Here is a 19,576-nt window from a genome sequence, read left to right as displayed (position 1 = left end):
TTTTGTTGGTTTCACATTCTCACTGCTACAGTTTTTGAGGTTTATACCCTTGGCTTGGGGATTGTAGGTTTTGGGATCTGCAACATTTAAAGCAGTTTCCGTTAGTAAAATAACCTATTTTAAATTGAAAACTTACTAATCATATAATATCACATCATATCAATATCATTTCAACATTATCGATTTGTAGAATTTTAATAACCTCAATACCTTAATTTAGTTGAAAGTTTTAACTCTATATCTCGTCATAATCCATGCTAATTTAAAACTTACTAATTAGTATTGCAAAACCCTCCAGCAAGGGTATTCCAAGCGACGATCTGAATGTGTTGGGCCTTCCCTCTTGTTTTCATTTTTATGATATCCCCGAGTTTATTACTTTTTCTCTCCGACTGGCTGTGTTTATAAATTCCCTGCTGCCCCTTTCGTTGGTTTCTCGTGTGTGCCGCTCCTTTGTGCATTTAATTCTCTTATTTTTTATCTCTTCGTTGGCCGCCGCATAACAAGCACATGTATGCCAGTCCTTGTTTTCGGTTTTTGTTTTTTTGTATATTTTTTTTTTGCAACGCTCGCTTGCCACATTCATCGCTAAAGGTTTTAAGGTGATAAGCCACAAAGGTCCCACCAGAGGCACTAGTGCCCGTACCGCCGGTTGGTTCCATCGGCAGCAGCTGACAGCCAGACATAAACATACCTACCCAACCAACTAACCAACCAACCGAGCAACGAAGAACCCAACATGCATATTCTTTATTTAAATGAACGTCCACAGATGACACGGCATAAAAAGCGGTGAAGTGCGCTTTCGAGGGCCAAAAGTCGAACTTGTGGCCAATGCTGCTACATCATCATCGCATCTTGAGAACGCGAGATGAAAGATGATGGGTTTTTGATTTTTTTTTTATTTTTCAAGTGGGATCCAAGGGCGATTCCCCTTTGCTGAAATCGTGCCCAAAAATTGGACTCCCAACACTTTTTGGCGCGCAAATCTTGGCTGAACTTTATATCGCTTATGAATTCGGATTGATGGGGAAAGGGGGTTCAGGGATGTGGGAGGTTTTTTTATATCTGTTTTTTATTTGTGTTTGCTTCGCATTATTTTCGTTATAAATGATTTCATTGTTGTTGTATCCGCAGCGCTTGTTTTTCTTTCCAAGTAATTTTTCTACGCGACCACAGCGCGCACACACAGATACAGACTACAAACGTGGGCCGCTTGTTGTGTTTGCCCACCCCCCCTGCGAGACCTAACCCCCCTAACATCTAACCCCTCTACGCCCCTTTGCACAAAGCATTCTATCCGGCCTGGCCTTTAGCTTTGCTTTTGATTTTGCCAGCTTGCCTGCTGCTTGCTTGCTATTCTCGTCATCGTCTCGCAACTCAAGTGGTGTACCCCCCTTGAGAAAACCCCTCGCTAAAATACGAATTCGAATACGAATGGCCTGCCTTTCTGCCCTGCCGTCGTTGCTTATTTCATTTTATTATATTCCAACATTTAGAGTGTACGTGCGACGGTATGGGTGTGTATCTGTGTGCGCATGTTTCTGTTCCTTATCTACGTCTTTGTCATCGTTGCCTTTGCCGTTGCCGTTGCCTTTCGTTCGTTCGTTTGCTTCGAGCGCGCCATAACTACCACAGCCACTTGCCCGATCCCCGGGTAGTCGTAGCCTCCATCCGTCGCCTAAGCCCCGCTCCCTACCCCCCAGCACCCCCCTTCTGCCCCTTCTTCCCCTTGGAACGCTTCAAGTTGCAGCCGTCCGTCGTCGTCGTCGTTGTCGCTCGCCCGTTGGTTGGTTGCTTGGCTGGCTGGCTGACTGCTCGGTTCGTTCCACATAGCTTTTATGCCCCGCTCCGCTACGTCTCCACACCCCCCATCCCATCCCATACAACACCATACTATACCATACCATACCATACTATACCATCCCGTGCCCATGCCGCCGCCTTGTGCCGTCAGTTCGTCGTCGTACATTTCATTTCACTTCACTTAATTTCTCAGATACCAAAACGAACAACGTTCGCTCGTTCGTTCGTTCGTTGTATTTTTCTTTCTGCTGCCGCTGTGGCTGTTCAGGGTCTTAGTGCGAATATATTAAAGGGGGGAGATCTTAACGTAAAGTTAAAACAAAGTTTTGACTAATAAATGTAATATTATCTAAGAAATACATGTAAGTTTACTCTTAAAACAACATTTGAACCAAATGTACATCATCACTTTGGAATCTCAAGTTAAGATATACGAATTTCTGAAATAAAATTAATTAGGTGAATATTTTTCAAGTAAATAAAGTAAAGACATCGGGACTTGCAGACCTGTTTTCCATTCCCAAATGGTAAATTTAATATTTTTGACGATACCCAGCTACTTATTTTTTTTTTATTTACTTTTTTTTTTTTATTTTTTTTATTTATTTTTTTATTTATTTTTGTTTATTTATTTTAATACTATATGTTGATTAGGTGCTTTATGCTTTAGTTCTGAAAACAGTGGTGTTTAAATAGTTCTTTGGAAAATATTCCATATTCTTCCATGTCCAAAATTTGTACATTTTATATTTTTTTACGATACTTAGCTTCATTTTTTAAACATTTTTTTTTTGTACTATAGGTTGTGTAGGTGCTTTATGCTTTAGGCCTAGTACTCACTTCAATCAAAAAGTCTACGAATTGAAAATCTCCAGTGGTGCTTAATATAGTTATTTTTGTAAGATTCTTATTTTACGATACGACAGTACTATATGTTGATTAGGTGCTTTATGCTTTAGTCCTCAAAACAGTGGTGTTTATATAGTTCCTTGGAATATATTTCTTATTCTTCGAGACCCCCCCTTAAGTGCGCCCCTGCTCCTGCTTAGCTCTCTCTCTCCGCTGGGGTTTTTGCCATGGCCCTGTGTGTGTGAGTGTTTCGAATTGCTGTCGACTTAAGCTTTATGTGCACGTCTGCTGCCGCTGTTGTTGTAGCTGCCATGTGTGCTGGTGCTCCGATGTGTGTGTGCGAGTGGGGCTGTTTGTGTGTAGCTTTTTCTTGATTTTCTTATAAGTTATAGGCGGCAAAAAGTTAAAGTCGTGTCGCATCGCACCGAGTTTCTGGTGCCTGCAGACTGTTTTAAGAGTTGTTATTGTTCAAGCAGCTTGGCGTTTATGAATTCGGATTCGGATTCCTCCCCCTGACCGGGTTATAATAATTGTGAGCTACGGGTAAGTGGGAGCGGTGAAGGAGTCGCAAATTCCGCAGGCAATGTCAGGAAAGGTCGCGGGACGAGGGGCAGGAGACGTGTGATGTCCCGTGCTTTCCCCCAAACCATTCGGGATCTTTTGGCAACAGCATTTGACATCGCGGAATGGGTCCAAACACCCACCCAAAACATCTGATTGCCATGAATATGTTTACGGTGGTCTACACGACCACCACTTCAAAAACTCAATCTCAGTCATATGCTCGCGTTTTACATTTGTGTGTGTGCGCGTTGGAAGTTGCTTAATTGCGGTTGCCGCTTGGCTAATTCATAGTTGCTATCACTTTCATTTAAATAAATAAATACTACAAAAAATGCCACCTGCCGGCCGGCATTTGGTGCCATTGCACTTGATTGAATGCACATTAATAGCGGAACTCGTTCCGGTTTTCTTTCACCTTTCCAGGAGCTAATTGGACAGAACAGCAACGACAGCTCCAGCGGCGGGGCGCACAGTGGCATGGGCTCCGGTCCGCCTGGAACCCCCAATCCCCAACAGGTGATGCGACCCACACCCTCGCCCACCGGCTCCTCCGGTTCGCGTTCCATGTCCCCGGCAGTCGGTAAGTATTTCATTTCATTCACCATTTAAAGGAGCCTAATAATCATAATCCCTTTTCCCCTCTCAGCTCAAAACCATCCAATTTCGCGTCCCGCGAGCAACCAGTCGAGCAGCGGCGGACCTATGCAACAGCCGCCTGTTGGAGCGGGTGGCCCACCGCCGATGCCGCCGCATCCGGGAATGCCGGGAGGTCCGCCCCAGCAGCAGCAGCAGCAATCTCAGCAGCAACAAGCATCGAATTCGGCCTCGTCGGCGAGCAATTCGCCGCAGCAGACACCGCCACCGGCACCGCCGCCAAATCAGGGTATCAACAACATGGCCACGCCCCCACCACCACCGCAGGGGGCGGCGGGAGGTGGATACCCGATGCCTCCACACATGCACGGCGGCTACAAGATGGGCGGACCGGGCCAGAGTCCTGGTGCCCAGGGATATCCGCCGCAGCAGCCACAGCAATATCCACCAGGTGAGATTCGTATGCTTTCATTGCTTGGAATTAGCTTAAACTAAGGCACTCTTTATACCCGTTACTCGTAAAGTAAAAGGTATATATATTCTTGATCAGGATCACTAGCCGAGTCGATCTAGCCATGTCCGTCTGTCCGTATGAACACTAAGATCTCGGAAACTACAAAAGCTAGATAGTTGGGATTACCCACACATATTCTTTGGCTTCCTACGCAGCGCAAGTTTTAAAATGTGTCTGGCGCCCACATTTTTGAAGATTTCGGTGAAAGTGAAAATGCAGCTTTATTGTGTTTATCAAAACCTATCGAAATGTTGAAAAAATTTTTCAAATCGGACCATTTGTTAAAAAGTTATTCGCGATTAAAATTTTTAGAGTGACGGGTATCTGATATTCGTAGTACCGGACTTTAGCTTTCTTTCTTGTGAGGTTTAGCCTCCTTCTAAAAGCATCCCCAACTTTACATCATTACTAATCGTTGGCTCATTTCCAGGCAACTACCCGCCGCGCCCGCAGTATCCGCCTGGCGCCTATGCCACCGGACCACCGCCGCCGCCCACAAGCCAAGCAGGAGCCGGTGGTGCCAACAGCATGCCCTCGGGGGCCCAGGCAGGCGGCTATCCGGGTCGAGCCATGCCGAACCACACTGGCCAATATCCGCCGTATCAGTGGGTTCCGCCTTCGCCGCAGCAAGCCGGACCGGGCGGAGCTCCCGGCGGTGCGATGGTGGGCAATCATGTGCAGGGCAAGGGCACACCGCCACCACCGGTAGTGGGCGGACCACCTCCGCCTCAGGGTGGCAGTGGATCGCCGCGACCCTTGAACTATCTGAAGCAGCATTTACAGCACAAGGGTGGCTACGGGGGAAGTCCGACACCGCCGCAGGGGCCACAGGGCTACGGCAATGGGCCGACCGGAATGCATCCCGGCATGCCGATGGGGCCACCCCACCACATGGGACCTCCGCACGGACCCACCAATATGGGTCCGCCCACTAGCACACCGCCGCAGTCGCAGATGCTCCAGGGCGGCCAGCCGCAGGGGCAGCAGGGACAGGTCGTCGGCGGCGTGGGACCACCGGAAAGTGGTGGGCCCGAGCATATATCGCAGGACAACGGGATCAGCTCCTCGGGACCAACGGGTGCCGGTGGAATGCATGCGGTCACTGCTGTGGTCACCACCGGACCGGATGGAACGCCCATGGACGAAGTCAGTCAGCAGAGCACGCTCTCGAATGCATCAGCGGGTGAGTAGAACGGGGATGTACGCCGCAGTGCTGCCATTTTGTCCTTTTTCCGGACAGATTTGTCCTTTTTTAACGGCTTTCCGAAAATCTGTCCTTTTTTCGAAAACAAGGTTTTTAATGTTAGTTTTGCTAGTCCTTGGTTTTGGTTGGGTTTTTATCAACAAAAAATCAAATAATTTTTCGATTTTTTCTTTTAAAACTGGTTAGAGTAATTAATACAATCCTTTTTCATATTATTTTAATAGTTTTTGAATTCCAGACTTTTTTTCCGACCTGCCAAAGTCAAAAAATTAGATTTTTTGCTAAAAAAAAATTTGACTTTTCATTTTAAGAAAAAATTTTGTTGTCTTTTTTTCCCGTTGTTCCCGATCTGTCCTGTTTTTTGAGCTGAGTGATGGCAGCACCGGTACGCCTTTCAGAGATTTTCAACTTATTTTATTCCTTTTTTTTTGCAGCATCTGGCGAAGACCCACAATGCACCACACCAAAGTCGCGCAAGAATGATCCCTATAGCCAAAGTCACTTAGCCCCGCCGAGCACGTCGCCCCATCCGGTTGTGATGCACCCAGGCGGCGGTGGCCCCGGCGAGGAGTACGACATGAGTTCGCCACCCAATTGGCCACGCCCGGCTGGTAGCCCGGTAAGAAGATCTTGCTCATGAAACTAAAGAAATTTCTTGAATGTTTTAATTTTCCCTTACAGCAGGTGTTCAACCATGTTCCGGTGCCGCAGGAACCATTCCGCAGCACCATCACCACGACCAAGAAGTCGGACTCGCTGTGCAAGCTGTACGAGATGGACGACAACCCGGACCGACGCGGCTGGCTGGACAAGCTGCGGGCGTTCATGGAGGAGCGGCGCACTCCGATCACCGCCTGCCCCACCATCTCAAAACAGCCACTCGATTTATATAGGTTATATATTTATGTAAAAGAACGTGGCGGATTCGTCGAGGTATGCAAGGTGCCGTAGTAACTCCTTTTACTAACTTCTTTTTAGATTTACTACTAGCAAAACCAAATCAACCAAACCAAACCAAAACACCACCAACGTAGTTAACACGAACCAAAAACCAAACCAAATCCAAATCAAAATATCAAAAATATCCACATATATTGTGATTCGGCTACAGTAAACAAGAAACTAAAGTCAAGCCACCCAGCTACTTATGTACCAACCTTTTGCCCCAGCATCAGCCTCCGATCCATGTGTCAAAATTGTAGCTGCATCCTGAGTATAGGGGCAAGCTTTCCATAGGAAAAAGCCAAAGCGATTGTTGTACAGCCTTGGTTTTCCCCTAGACTTGCATGCTCTAAGCCGAATCCAAGCACAACTTGGTCTTACCTTTAACTATTTTGATCTGAAATATTTAATATCTATTAGGCATGATCTCTAATAATTTATCCATTTCCATTAAGGGTTTACCCTATTTCTTTGCAATTGCAATTTCTTTTTCGGTTTTCATATTAGTAGAGAGTATTAGTAGCCAAAGCCTGAACTTTCAAGTTCGTCGAAAGCATCCACTTTTAGAGGCACTCTGATTATTTCATTTTACTCAGCTTGTTGTTTGTTTTTTTTTTTTATTAATTTATCATTTCCATCAACATTTTTAAAGAAAAAAAGTCTAATTTTGAGTCAAAATGATAATGAATCAAAATTCATATTTTTTATTTCATTGATTGGTTTTAATTGTGTGCTACTCCTTAACCTTCAGTAGTTCCCCCATCCCATCCTAATTTTTCCAAGTTGTTTAAGTAGTTTTTAGTTTCCCTTAGAATGCTAGCGATCCTACCACTTGCTAAATGCATCCACACAAATACTGTTTGTGCTCGCAACCTTTTGATTCTCCTCTTTTTCGATCGAGACTTGCGTCATGAACTTTGGAGTCGCCACATTGGCTCTTGATTAAAATCACTGCGATTCTCTCATTCCATCAGGTGACCAAGAGCAAGACCTGGAAGGACATTGCCGGACTTTTGGGCATCGGGGCGAGTAGCAGTGCGGCATACACGCTGCGAAAGCACTACACCAAGAACCTACTGACCTTCGAGTGCCACTTTGACCGCGGTGACATCGATCCCCTGCCGATAATCCAACAAGTGGAGGCGGGCAGCAAGAAGAAGACGGCCAAGGCGGCGTCGGTTCCTTCGCCAGGTAAGTGTTTAGCCCTAAACCATTTGCTTGAACACCCGATGCTTAATTTAAATTTTTGTTTCGTTTTTTTTCGGTTCGTTTGATTTTGCCCTCCCCGTTTTCTCGTGGACAACTTTTTTCACCACTTTTTCCTCGCCCAATCGCCACATCTCAAAACCAACAACGAAAAAAAACAACTTGCAAACCATTTACAACCAATCGGTGGTGGACATTTGGATGCTGGTACCACGAACTCCACAGGCTCCTCGAACTCTCAGGACTCGTTCCCGGCCCCGCCTGGCTCCGCTCCAAACGCGGCGATCGACGGCTATCCCGGCTATCCGGGTGGCAGTCCATATCCGGGAGCCAGCGGGCCGCAGCCGGATTATGCGGCCGCTGGCCAAATGCAGCGTCCGCCATCCCAGAACAACCCGCAGACTCCTCATCCCGGTAAGAACCACTCAAAACCTCTTCTTAAATAAGTAAATTATTCATATTGTGGCTTGAGATCATAACATTTTATTACAACATTGTACAAATCGCTTAACAGCTCGCTAAATATGATAAAAGCAGAGCTGGGCGATTTGCAATAATGTTATAAAAGTTAAAACTGATCTTGCCACTCTGATACATAATACTAAATTTTGATTTTGTGGTAACCATTTTATGTTTTGGTATCTTTGTTTTTGATGATTGCTAAATTGTTAACGGATAGATGATATGCTTCTTCTCGAACCTATTTCGCCAACTTTCTGTACATATATATACGTGTATTTAAGTATACGACTTTTAAATGATTACGTTGATCAATAATTATTAATTATTAATTTGATGTGTGTATTTTGTTTATTCATTTTTATGTTTTTGTAACGTTTGTGTGGGCGCACTACTAAAATAAATAACTCCACAACCAACCACCAACCACCATCACAACAACGATGCTTCCATGTATCTCCACCACCACCACCACCACCAAAACAACAAACAACCAAACAATTCATTTGTGTGATTCATTGACTCATTCATTTCGATTCATCCAAACCAAAAATCATCCAAATCGCCGCTTGCCGCCCCTCAGGCGCCGCCGCCGCTGTTGCCGCCGGCGATAATATAAGCGTGAGCAATCCCTTCGAGGATCCTGGTCCTGGCCCAGGTCCAGGTGCTGGTCCCGGTGCTGCTGGAGCTGGAGCTGTTGCTGCTGTGGGCGGTGGTCCGCAACCACATCCACCGCCCCCACATTCACCGCACACCGCAGCCCAACAGGCGGCCGGCCAACAGCAGCAGCAGCAGCATCCTCAGCATCAGCATCCTGGGCTGCCGGGGCCACCGCCGCCACAGCAGCAACAGCAGCAGGGGCAGCAGCCACCACCGCCACCAGTGGGCGGTGGACCACCACCACCAGCACCACAGCAGCATGGGCCAGGTGGCCAGGTGCCGCCGTCGCCTCAGCAGCATGTGCGCCCAGCCGCCGGAGCACCTTATCCGCCGGGTGGCTCCGGCTACCCAACGCCTGTGTCTAGAACGCCAGGTATACTCATGTTTTATTTTGCTCCCTCATCTCTTTTTTTATCCTATTTTCACATTCTTTCCTTCATGTGCCATCGTTTTTCGTTTGTCTTTATGTTGCTTTAGTATTAAGATTAAGCTTGGCTATTGACTGTGTTTCTAAATAGTTTAATGATTGTAATGATTGCATGGCTGGTGTACTGCATTTAACACTTTTAATCTAAGCTATTACTATATTATAATGTCTTTTTAATTTTAAGCTCTCTTTTCAGTTTTTTTTTTATTTTTATTTTTTATTTTAAATTAAATTAAATTAAATTACTTTACTTGAGCTTTAAATTGAGTATTTTTATATTTGTATGCATTTTACTTTAGCAATTTTTAGTTTCAGACGAATATTTCAAATCTAAAAGCTCGTCGTTTCGTAATCGTTTTTATATTTCTGTTACGCAAGCTCTTTTTTCATTTATTTTTACTTTTTTTATTTATTTTATATACTAAACCACGATATTTTTGATTATTTATGTTATTCCAAAATTGTCAAATGCGCATTTCGAATATGCATTTCCTTAAAATTACTTTACTTGAGCTTTAAACTGAGTATTTCTATATTTGTATGCATTTGACTTTAGCAATTTTTAGTTTCAGACGGATATTTCGAATCTTAAAGCCCGTCGTTTCGTAATCGTTTCCATATTTCTGTTACGCAAGCAATTCTCATCGTTCTTATCGCTATGCTTATGAATAATTCTTGCAGGCTCACCTTATCCATCACAGCCCGGGGCATACGGGCAGTACGGCTCGAGCGATCAGTACAACGCCACGGGGCCACCCGGCCAGCCATTCGGACAGGGTCCAGGACAATATCCGCCGCAGAACCGAAACATGTACCCTCCCTACGGACCGGAGGGGGAAGCGTGAGTGCACCCCAATTAACCCACATCAGACCCCTCACACACAACACATCCAGACCCCTACTCACCATCCTCTGTACTGTAGCTGCCCGATAAAAACTCACTGGACTGAGCTTGCAAGCTGTGATTTATTACTGAGAAGCTTTGCTAACTTTGGTTTTTGTTTTGTTCTTCAAACTCTTTTACAGTCCTCCAACCGGTGCCAATCAGTACGGTCCCTACGGCAGCCGACCTTACAGCCAACCTCCGCCAGGTGGTCCTCAGCCGCCGGCGCAGACGGTTGCAGGTGGACCCCCGGCAGGCGGAGCTCCAGGAGCACCGCCCAGTAGCGCCTATCCCACGGGCAGGCCCACTCAGCAGGACTACTATCAACCACCACCAGATCAAGTGAGTCAAACGCCCATACTTAAGAGCTAATCATTTGCTTCGTTTGAATTAGAGCCCTGCACAAGTAACCTGACTTGTTTTCCAAACCTTAAATTGTATTTGGGAAAATGAGTCAATTTTTACCCAAACCCAAACCATAACGACCCAAGTCAAATGGGGTTCAAGTAGATCAGTTCGGATTTAAGGTTACCCAAAGAAAAAAATTGATTTTTAAATAAGAGGATGATCATAATTTTCACAGCTTAACGACCCGTCGCGAATTCTTAAGCTCAATATAGTTATTTGTGTATAATATTTAAAATTAAAGGATACGATATATCGACATTTGTTTTCACTTCTTCCGCCCATGCGAATTCTTGTGTTTTTCAAATATTACAGATATTCTCTTGCTCTAAAGAATTCGCGGATTTTGAAAAATCAATTAAGAATATATCATTTGGTTTTTTATTTAAGTTATGTATGATCCACACAAATAAATTCTCGTGTTCCTAAGAATTCGCGGTATTTGAAAAATCGATAGTAATATACTCTATAGGTTTCTTTAGTTAATTTATGAATGATTCACGCAAATATATCCTCTTAATCCTAAGAATTCGCGGTTTTTGAACAAATCTATTAATTTAAGATCTTTTATAGATTTTATATTAATTCTTTCAACCCGCGAATTCTTAACAACAGGAGGATCTTCAGATTGGTTGAATATTACCAACGCTAAATGTGTTATATTTTTTGCAGAGTCCACAGCCACGAAGGCATCCCGATTTCATCAAAGACTCGCAGCCCTATCCAGGCTACAATGCTAGGCCTCAACTTTATGGTGAGTCTTACAATAACCATTGTGCGTTTAGAAGGTTAATAATAATAATCTCTTTTTAAACCAGGTGCTTGGCAAGGCGGTACACAGCAATATCGGCCACAATACCCCAATTCGCCTGCTCCGCAAAGCTGGGGAGGTGCTCCGCCACGCGGTGCGGCGCCTCCGCCAGGCGCACCACATGGACCGCCCATCCAGCAGCCGGCTGGAGTGGCCCAGTGGGATCAGCACCGGTACCCGCCGCAGCAGGGTCCTCCGCCGCCACCCCAGCAGCAGCAGCAGCCGCAACAGCAACAGCAGCAGCCGCCGTATCAGCAGGTGGCCGGTCCGCCGGGACAGCAGCCGCCTCAGGCGCCGCCACAGTGGGCACAGATGAACGCCGGCGGACAAGCGGCGCAGCCAGGCGGCATAGCGCCACCCGGCTCACCATTGCGTCCGCCCTCCGGACCAGGTCAGCAACAAAGAATGCCCGGAATGCCGCCACAGCAGCAGCAATCGCAACAACCGGGCGGTGTTCAACAGGCACCGCCGCAACAGGCCTCCCATGGCGGCGTTCCATCACCCGGATTGCCGCAAGTGGGACCCGGAGGAATGGTTAAGCCACCGTACGCCATGGCACCGCCACCATCGCAGGGCGTCGTGGGTCAGCAAGTGGGCCAGGTGCCTCCCAGCGGCATGATGCAGGCACAGAAGCAACCACCGATGCCGGGCCAGGTGCAGATGCAGCAACAGCCACTGCAGCAGCAGCCTCCACCGCATCATCCTCATCAGCATCCACAGCACCCGCATCCGCACCAGATGCCGCCCAATCAGACTGCACCAGGCGGCGGTGGATACGGACCGCCTGGAATGCCCGGCGGCGGAGCCCAGCTGGTGAAGAAGGAGTTGATCTTTCCGCACGACAGCGTGGAGTCCACCACACCGGTTTTGTACCGGAGAAAGCGGCTCACCAAGGCAGACGTGTGCCCGGTGGATCCATGGCGGATATTTATGGCCATGCGATCGGGTCTGCTGACCGAATGCACCTGGGCGCTAGATGTTCTCAACGTACTATTGTTCGACGACTCGACGGTGCAGTTCTTTGGCATCTCGAACCTGCCCGGCCTGCTGACCCTGCTGCTTGAGCACTTTCAGAAGAATCTCGCCGAGATGTTTGACGAACGGGAGAACGAGAACGAGCAGGCGGAGGAGGCGGCGGCAGCGGATGACGATGCGGACAGCGGCACTGTGATGTGTGAGAAGCTGCGACAGCGGCAGTCGCGGTGTGTGCGCAGCATTAGCAGTTACAACCGCAAGCGGCACTACGAGAACATGGATCGCAGTGGAAAGGGCAGTCACGGCAATCAAGGCAGTGACTCCGAGGACGCCGACGAGGGCATCGATTTGGGACAGGTGCGAGTGCAGCCCAATCCCGAGGAGCGCTCGCTGCTGCTCTCCTTTACGCCCAACTACACGATGGTCACGCGCAAGGGTGTGCCGGTGCGCATCCAGGCCGCCGATCACGACATCTTCGTGGACGAGCGCCAGAAGGCCTGGGACATAGACACCAACCGGCTGTACGAACAGCTGGAGCCCGTGGGCAGCGATGCCTGGACGTATGGGTTCACCGAACCGGATCCCCTCGACGGCATCATCGACGTCTTCAAGTCTGAGATTGTAAACATTCCATTTGCACGCTACGTCCGCTCTGAAAAGAGGGGAAAAACGCGGACGGAAGTGGCGGCGAGCACGGCCAGAAAGGCGGAAATCAAGCAGGAGGAAGAGGCATTCAACAAGAAGAGGCGACTGATCAGCAGCAGCAGCAGTGGACCTCCAGCTGAGGGCAAGAAGTCCAAGCTCGAAGAGTTTGCCCAGCCAAGCGTCGAAGTGAAGAAGGAGCCTGGAACGACCGACAGCGATTGTCGCCCCGTTGACATGGACATTGAGGCGCCCCAGCAGCGTTTGACTAATGGCGTGGCGGCACCCTGCTCCTCCGACGTCTTTGATCCGCGGACGACAGCCAAAGACGTGGCGCATGTGCTGCAGCGGCGGCGTGACTCCAGCTTCGAGGACGAGTGCTACACACGCGACGAGGCGTCCCTGCATTTGGTCAACGAGAGTCAAGACTCGTTGGCCCGTCGCTGCATCGCCCTTTCCAACATCTTCCGCAACCTGACGTTCGTGCCCGGCAACGAAACGGTGCTGGCCAAGTCCACCAGATTCCTGGCGGTGCTGGGGCGTCTGCTGCTGCTCAACCACGAGCACCTGCGTCGCACGCCGAAGACAAGGAACTATGATCGCGAGGAGGACACGGACTTTAGCGACTCGTGCAGCTCGCTGCAGGGGGAGCGAGAATGGTGGTGGGACTACCTGATCACCATTCGCGAGAATATGCTGGTGGCCATGGCCAACATAGCCGGTCACTTGGAGCTGTCGCGCTACGATGAGCTGATAGCGCGCCCCCTGATTGATGGCCTGCTGCACTGGGCCGTCTGTCCGAGTGCCCATGGCCAGGATCCCTTCCCCTCGTGCGGACCCAACACTGCGCTCTCTCCGCAGCGCCTGGCGCTCGAGGCGCTCTGCAAGCTGTGCGTAACGGATGCCAATGTGGACCTTGTCATAGCCACTCCACCATTCTCGCGACTCGAGAAGCTGTGCGCCGTGCTCACGCGACATTTGTGCCGCAACGAGGATCAGGTGCTGCGCGAGTTCTCCGTGAATCTGCTGCACTACCTGGCCGCCGCCGACAGCGCAATGGCTCGCACTGTCGCTCTTCAGTCGCCGTGCATCTCCTATCTGGTTGCGTTCATCGAACAGGCCGAGCAAACGGCGCTGGGCGTGGCGAATCAGCACGGCATCAATTACCTACGCGAGAACCCCGACTCGATGGGCACCAGCCTGGATATGCTGCGGCGAGCAGCGGGAACCCTGCTCCATCTGGCCAAGCATCCGGATAACCGATCGCTGTTCATGCAACAGGAACAGCGGCTGCTCGGTTTGGTAATGTCGCACATTCTGGATCAGCAAGTGGCTTTGATTATTTCCCGGGTACTCTACCAAGTGTCGCGCGGCACAGGACCCATACACTCGGTGGAGTTCCGCCTGCTACAGCAGCGGCAGCAGCAACAGCTGCGTCCGGGAGCGGCGGAGAAGCAAGTTGCGGCAGTGAAGCCGGCGGAATCCGCAGCGGCACCTGAAGCGAGTTCCACTGAAACGAAGCCTGCGTCGGCAGTGGTAAACGATGAGAACAGCAACAGCAGCCAGCAGCTGCCGCCCGCAGCGACATTCAACGACGTGAGCAACAGCAGCACCAACAGCAACAGCTGCGGCACGGCCAGCAGCAACCAGACGAACAACAGCACCACCAACAGCAGCCACAGCAGCAGTGCGATTAGCAGCCAATCCACGTTCACGGTGCCGGGAGCAACAGGAGCAACATCTGCAATAACCAGCGATCAGCAGGTGAGCAAGGTGGCTGCAGCGGCGGCCGCAGCTGCGGCTCTAAGCAATGCCAGTGCAGCGGCAGCAGCAGCAGCTGCAGCGGCGGCGGCAGCAGCGGCTTCCGTTGGCCCGCCCCCGTCGTCGTCGTCGAATGTGTCCGCTGGAGCGGCGGTGGCTCAGCCAGCGGCACCGCCGCCAACCAATGCAGGAACAACGACAGCCGTTGCGTAGTATACGACAATGATGCCAGCGTCCTACTACTGGCCACGAACCCCCCGAGGGGCAGTGGACTAAACTGATCCCTGAGTCAAAGTGGAGAAGGCATGTAAATTTACTTAAACGGCGCCAAGCTCCAAGGATACGTAAACGGGAACCTAGGAGGAGCAGAGGAGCAGCGGAATGGGTCACCTATCCATCACTGTAACAGTCAATACAATAACAACTGTATATTTTTTCACTCAAATCTAAAAATAGTAAATATGATAACACTAAACCCTAAGCATTAAGCAATTGCAGCAGCAAAATTACGATAATACAAAACGAAAACTGTTTAGGACAGCAAAACTGATACTATCCGATCGGGGATTATTATTGAGACGAACATACATTAATGATGTGGAAAATAACGGAGGGAAGAGCAAAATTCAAGCACACAGCATACTTATTGTATTAAATTTAATAAAAAATCGAAGGGACGCGAAAGGAGGATTAACTAACACATACATATGCATACGCACGCTATGGTTTATCGTATATTAAATATATATATAAATAAATGCATAAATTAACATTAACTTACATGAGAATGAATTGTGTATGTGAAAGGGATGAATGCATACACACGTACATATAGACATTGATATATAAATATATAGAGAATAGTTTTTAAATTCTACCACTTACTAAATACCTACATATAACCGCAATGTGCAGCATTGGAACTCATAAACTGAACAAACTGAACAGCAAAAAGAGAGCATACGGAAAATATTGAGACCCAACCAACATACGACCTATTGTATTGCAGTTTAATGGATTTTATGTGGACTAGGGCACCGCAGACCGATAGGAGAGGATTAAATAACTTGTACATACTTAACTATTATGTAAATTTCACTGTATTTTTCTGTTTTTTACGCAATGTTACAAGGCACATGTAAGTGGCAGCACTGCATTTCGTATTATGTTTATGTGTATGTTGTGTGGATGGTCTGCAAAAATTCCAATTTCTTAGTTTTAATCGCATAACTCGGAGGCGAAACTCGGAAACGAAATTAAGCGAAACAAGCATACAAATGAAGGCAAACAAACAATTTAAATTAAAATCAAATTAGGTGATATAAATATATAAATATACATAACATATGCATACATACTGAACATATAAAAAGAGATGATGAAAAATTGAAAAAACCGAACACCCTAATGCTGTAATTTTATGTTAACTGTATTATTTGCTGGAAGTGCTGCTGCTTCATTTTATTTTATACCGTACTTACTTAAGGCGTAAATGACAAGATAAATAATTAGGTTTTTATCTTAATATTAATTTAAAATATTAAATAAATAAAACCAAGAAAACAACAAAACACAACCGTAAAATGCTATAAAACACAAAGCGAAGCAAATCGAACTAAAGCTGTAGAGAAGCACGCAAATACGACTAATAACACACACCCACACCCAAAAAGCTTGGCGTTAGGAAACCAATAAACAAACAAAAACAAAACCATATATGGGTGGGTGCACCAATTTGTATACTAAACTTTCTCACATATAATTAACGTGCTACGTAAGAGATAACGAAAATGAACTGTCTGTCTCTCCAGATTCTAACTCTAGTAATCCTCCTGTATTTCGGGGCGATTGCCTAGATCCAGGGGAACTACAAGACATTGAGGGATTATAGAAAAGTGCTGCTGTTGATACGTGTATTCGTGTAGTTGTTTGCAAACAAATATTATAACTCAGCATCTCGATATATAACGTGTAGTTATTAGTCTATAATTTGCTAGGATGTAAATGTATGTCCCTCAAACTTAATTTAATTATTTAATTAATATACATACATATATGATATACAATACAGCCTTTGTCTTTGTTGTTTCTTTACCGCGAATGGATAATGGAAATGTGGTTTCAGATTGTAACTTCTTTGGAACAGAATCGTAAGTTCCAAAAATACACAGGATACCTAGTTGCCGGCAGGATTGGAGCTGATCCGGACTCCATATTCGTATATTAATATTATCCTAAAAGGGGAAGCATGCCGTGGAACAGCATTTGACATCCTCCCAAAGCAAGGAAGGATTGGAAGCCATTAAACCGAAACAAAAGTATGCCCTATGGGCATTAAATTGTGTTAATTTAGACGGATATAAACATACTGCATACTTATTTTTCGAGTTTAACGGGTGGTATTTGTGCAATCGCGGTTTGAAAAAAAAAACAACATTTAATGTTTTGATTTAAGATATCTTTGAGGGTCTGTGCTCAATTATAATAAATCCTATGCCAAAAAATTGCTTAGATGCCCGTCTACATAATTGCATTTAAGGTTCCATCATAATTTGAGTCAATCAAAGCCTATGAGCCATTGAAGTAATTTATTCACCTCTATTCCCAACCATCTTGATGCGGCGAACAGGCTTAAAAAAATACAAGGGAAAATATGTGCCTTAAAATATTTGGCAGGCATCTAGAGACATATTTTCCCAAATTTTTGAGATAAATACCACTATTGTACTTCGAAGGATGGAATTTATAGAATTTTTTCCATAAGGACGTAAAAAGTAACGGGTGGTAACCATTGATATGTGTCTGGAAGATGGCACACTGTTTCATACGTTTTTAGATTTTCTCCTTTTTTTATGGGGAGATTGTTACAAGAATGGAAGAAAAGGATCAAGTAAAATGTCAGATGTTATTGCCGATTGTAGAAATATTTCAAGTAAATCATATTCCGAATTGTTGTAAACAGTTTAACTACTAGAACTTAAACCACCATATGCCACAAAAAAATAATTTGGGTGTTTTTTTAATTTAAAAACTGCTTTGAAAAAATAAATAAATGGTGTTCAAGTAAGTTAGCTTGTAAGTATGTTTGAAAATATTTAGCCTGAGTCTAATTAATCCACATTTTAAATTTAAGGTATTTTGTATGGTTTTCTTAGTAAGTCTGGAGAACAACAATTTTCCTGAAGTTCAACATTTTTCTGTTCAGTGTAATAACACATGTTTTAAGGTTACCGTTACTTTCGCTAAAACTTAAATCTGTGAACTTTAAAAAATAGCTAGATTAATAACGAGTTGGTAGTTCGATAACTTCACACTAAAACCGATAGTTTCGTTTTTAATAGCCCCATCTCTTTCTAACCATCCGGGCGATAAGAAGAAGCATCACCGGCTGTGATTTTGTTAATTTAGCTGGCATATCATATCGATTTTTGTATTAAAAGCAGCTGAAAGGACATCATGCTGAAACTAAAATTGGAAGCCTTGGGTCATCCCACACCCAGTGACGTCGCTTTGAGCAGTAAGTGCTGTCAAAGAATTGGAAGCCTTGAATTCACCGTTCCAACCCCGCAGATCGAAAGGGCTTCGCTAGCACAATCCTCTGGGTGGAGGACCAGAAAATCCGGTTATACACCATTGAGGATCGAGAGAAGCTGCGCAATATCGAGAATCCCACGTTGTGGGAGGAGGGCTACAAGAAGTACTGTGCGGATCTCAACATGCCGCCCCTGGAGACCCAACAGGAGCAGCTGGCCTGGATTCTCAGTCACGCCGTCCGTCTCGAGTTCCTGGACGATCCCGGCCAGTTTGCCTCGATCAACAGCAAACAGGGTCCACCCCAAAGCAATGGCAAGCAGGCCCACCAGAAGGTCCAATCGATTTTCGATGGAAAGATCAATGGTAAGAATGAATTTGATTTTATCCATTGACGAAATAGTATGTTTCAAATGGTTAAATCGTATTTTAGATTTTTTTATTATAATGCTATAATTAATTGGTTCATTAAATTGTAAATTAAATCTTTTTAAAGCGCTTGAATCCTAATTCCGTTTCTTTTTTGTATTAATACTTAAAGCCTAAAAAATCAGGGACCGTATCAGAACTTAAAATTTGTATAAAGCTAATGTATTAAATGCCTAATAATTCCATACCTAAATAGTAAAAGAAAAACAAAAGATTAGTCATGGAAGAAATTATAATTATTTTGTAATTCTTTCTATTTCAGTTCAGGAAAAGGCGTTTGTGGATGCGGTGCGTCTGCTGGCCAGCAAACTAAACGTGCCGCACCACCCCAACCACCTGCTGCAGCTGGAGGCAGTTTCTAGAGTGGTGCACGAACGCTTGTCGCCCGCCGCCAAGGGCCGCCAGCCCATTTTGGGTACACCCTTCCCTTTTGACAAGGGAAACGACGTGGTCTCGTCCAATGATCCTTGCCTGGATCTGCCAATGCGCATCCTACGCCTTCTTCAGATCCAGAGTCTTCGCCAGCTGCAAACGCACATCAACGAAACCATTGTGGCGGTGCAAAACATCACGGCCAATCCAAAGACTGATACCAAGTTGGGCAAGGTGGGACGCTAGGAATTTTTGTTAATAACGGAAGGCAATCAAAACCATTATAGAGGCCTAAACATATACCAATTTGCAAATTTAAACTTCTTGTGCAAGGAAAATGATCGAAAATAGAAAAGTTTACAAGATTTCTGAAAGGCAAGCAACAAGAGCCAAGTAAGAGCCAATTTTATAAATTACCTCTAGATGCACATGCAAATTATAGAATTTATGGTCCTTGGTTTGGATCTTTAAGATTAGCAATATTATAATATGGCCTATATAATATTTTGATGATTTTTCCCAGTTTAAAACTCGAAAACCCT

At 46.0% G+C, this 19,576-nt stretch overlaps 2 protein-coding genes across 2 annotated transcripts in view; both read left to right on the top strand.

Annotated features, from left to right (window-relative positions):
* Positions 1 to 16,768, top strand: part of osa (trithorax group protein osa) — a 32,619-nt gene extending 15,851 nt beyond the window's left edge. The window contains exons 5-16 of the mRNA XM_070217411.1: positions 3,643 to 3,799; positions 3,866 to 4,264; positions 4,758 to 5,510; positions 5,966 to 6,150; positions 6,213 to 6,464; positions 7,448 to 7,662; positions 7,864 to 8,093; positions 8,722 to 9,171; positions 9,907 to 10,066; positions 10,252 to 10,450; positions 11,186 to 11,267; positions 11,332 to 16,768. Coding sequence (XP_070073512.1) covers positions 3,643 to 3,799; positions 3,866 to 4,264; positions 4,758 to 5,510; positions 5,966 to 6,150; positions 6,213 to 6,464; positions 7,448 to 7,662; positions 7,864 to 8,093; positions 8,722 to 9,171; positions 9,907 to 10,066; positions 10,252 to 10,450; positions 11,186 to 11,267; positions 11,332 to 14,915 — 6,666 coding nt within the window. The 3' untranslated portion in view covers positions 14,916 to 16,768. The remainder of the gene's footprint in view (positions 1 to 3,642; positions 3,800 to 3,865; positions 4,265 to 4,757; positions 5,511 to 5,965; positions 6,151 to 6,212; positions 6,465 to 7,447; positions 7,663 to 7,863; positions 8,094 to 8,721; positions 9,172 to 9,906; positions 10,067 to 10,251; positions 10,451 to 11,185; positions 11,268 to 11,331) is intronic.
* Positions 16,769 to 18,060: 1,292 nt separating this feature from the next.
* LOC108062852 (RNA transcription, translation and transport factor protein) lies at positions 18,061 to 19,532 on the top strand. The gene is made up of 3 exons (XM_017149701.3): positions 18,061 to 18,219; positions 18,273 to 18,599; positions 18,925 to 19,532. Exons 1-3 carry the CDS (start codon positions 18,159 to 18,161, stop codon positions 19,278 to 19,280), a joined length of 744 nt encoding a protein of 247 aa, XP_017005190.2. The 5' UTR covers positions 18,061 to 18,158; the 3' UTR covers positions 19,281 to 19,532.
* The last annotated feature ends 44 nt before the right edge of the window (positions 19,533 to 19,576 follow it).

This window comes from Drosophila takahashii, chromosome 3R (genome assembly GCF_030179915.1).
Source record: "Drosophila takahashii strain IR98-3 E-12201 chromosome 3R, DtakHiC1v2, whole genome shotgun sequence".
Classification (NCBI taxonomy): domain Eukaryota; kingdom Metazoa; phylum Arthropoda; class Insecta; order Diptera; family Drosophilidae; genus Drosophila; species Drosophila takahashii.
This window is presented reverse-complemented; position numbering and strand designations above follow the sequence as displayed.

Excerpts from the sequence above, each read along its gene's own strand:
- LOC108062852 (XM_017149701.3), top strand. The coding sequence starts at position 18,159 with ATGCTGAAACTAAAATTGGAAGCCTTGGGTCATCCCACACCCAGTGAC. Across the intron at positions 18,220-18,272 it reads CAGTGACGTCGCTTTGAGCA|ATCGAAAGGGCTTCGCTAGC; the intron begins GTAAGTGCTGTC and ends CCAACCCCGCAG. Across the intron at positions 18,600-18,924 it reads TTTCGATGGAAAGATCAATG|TTCAGGAAAAGGCGTTTGTG; the intron begins GTAAGAATGAAT and ends TTTCTATTTCAG.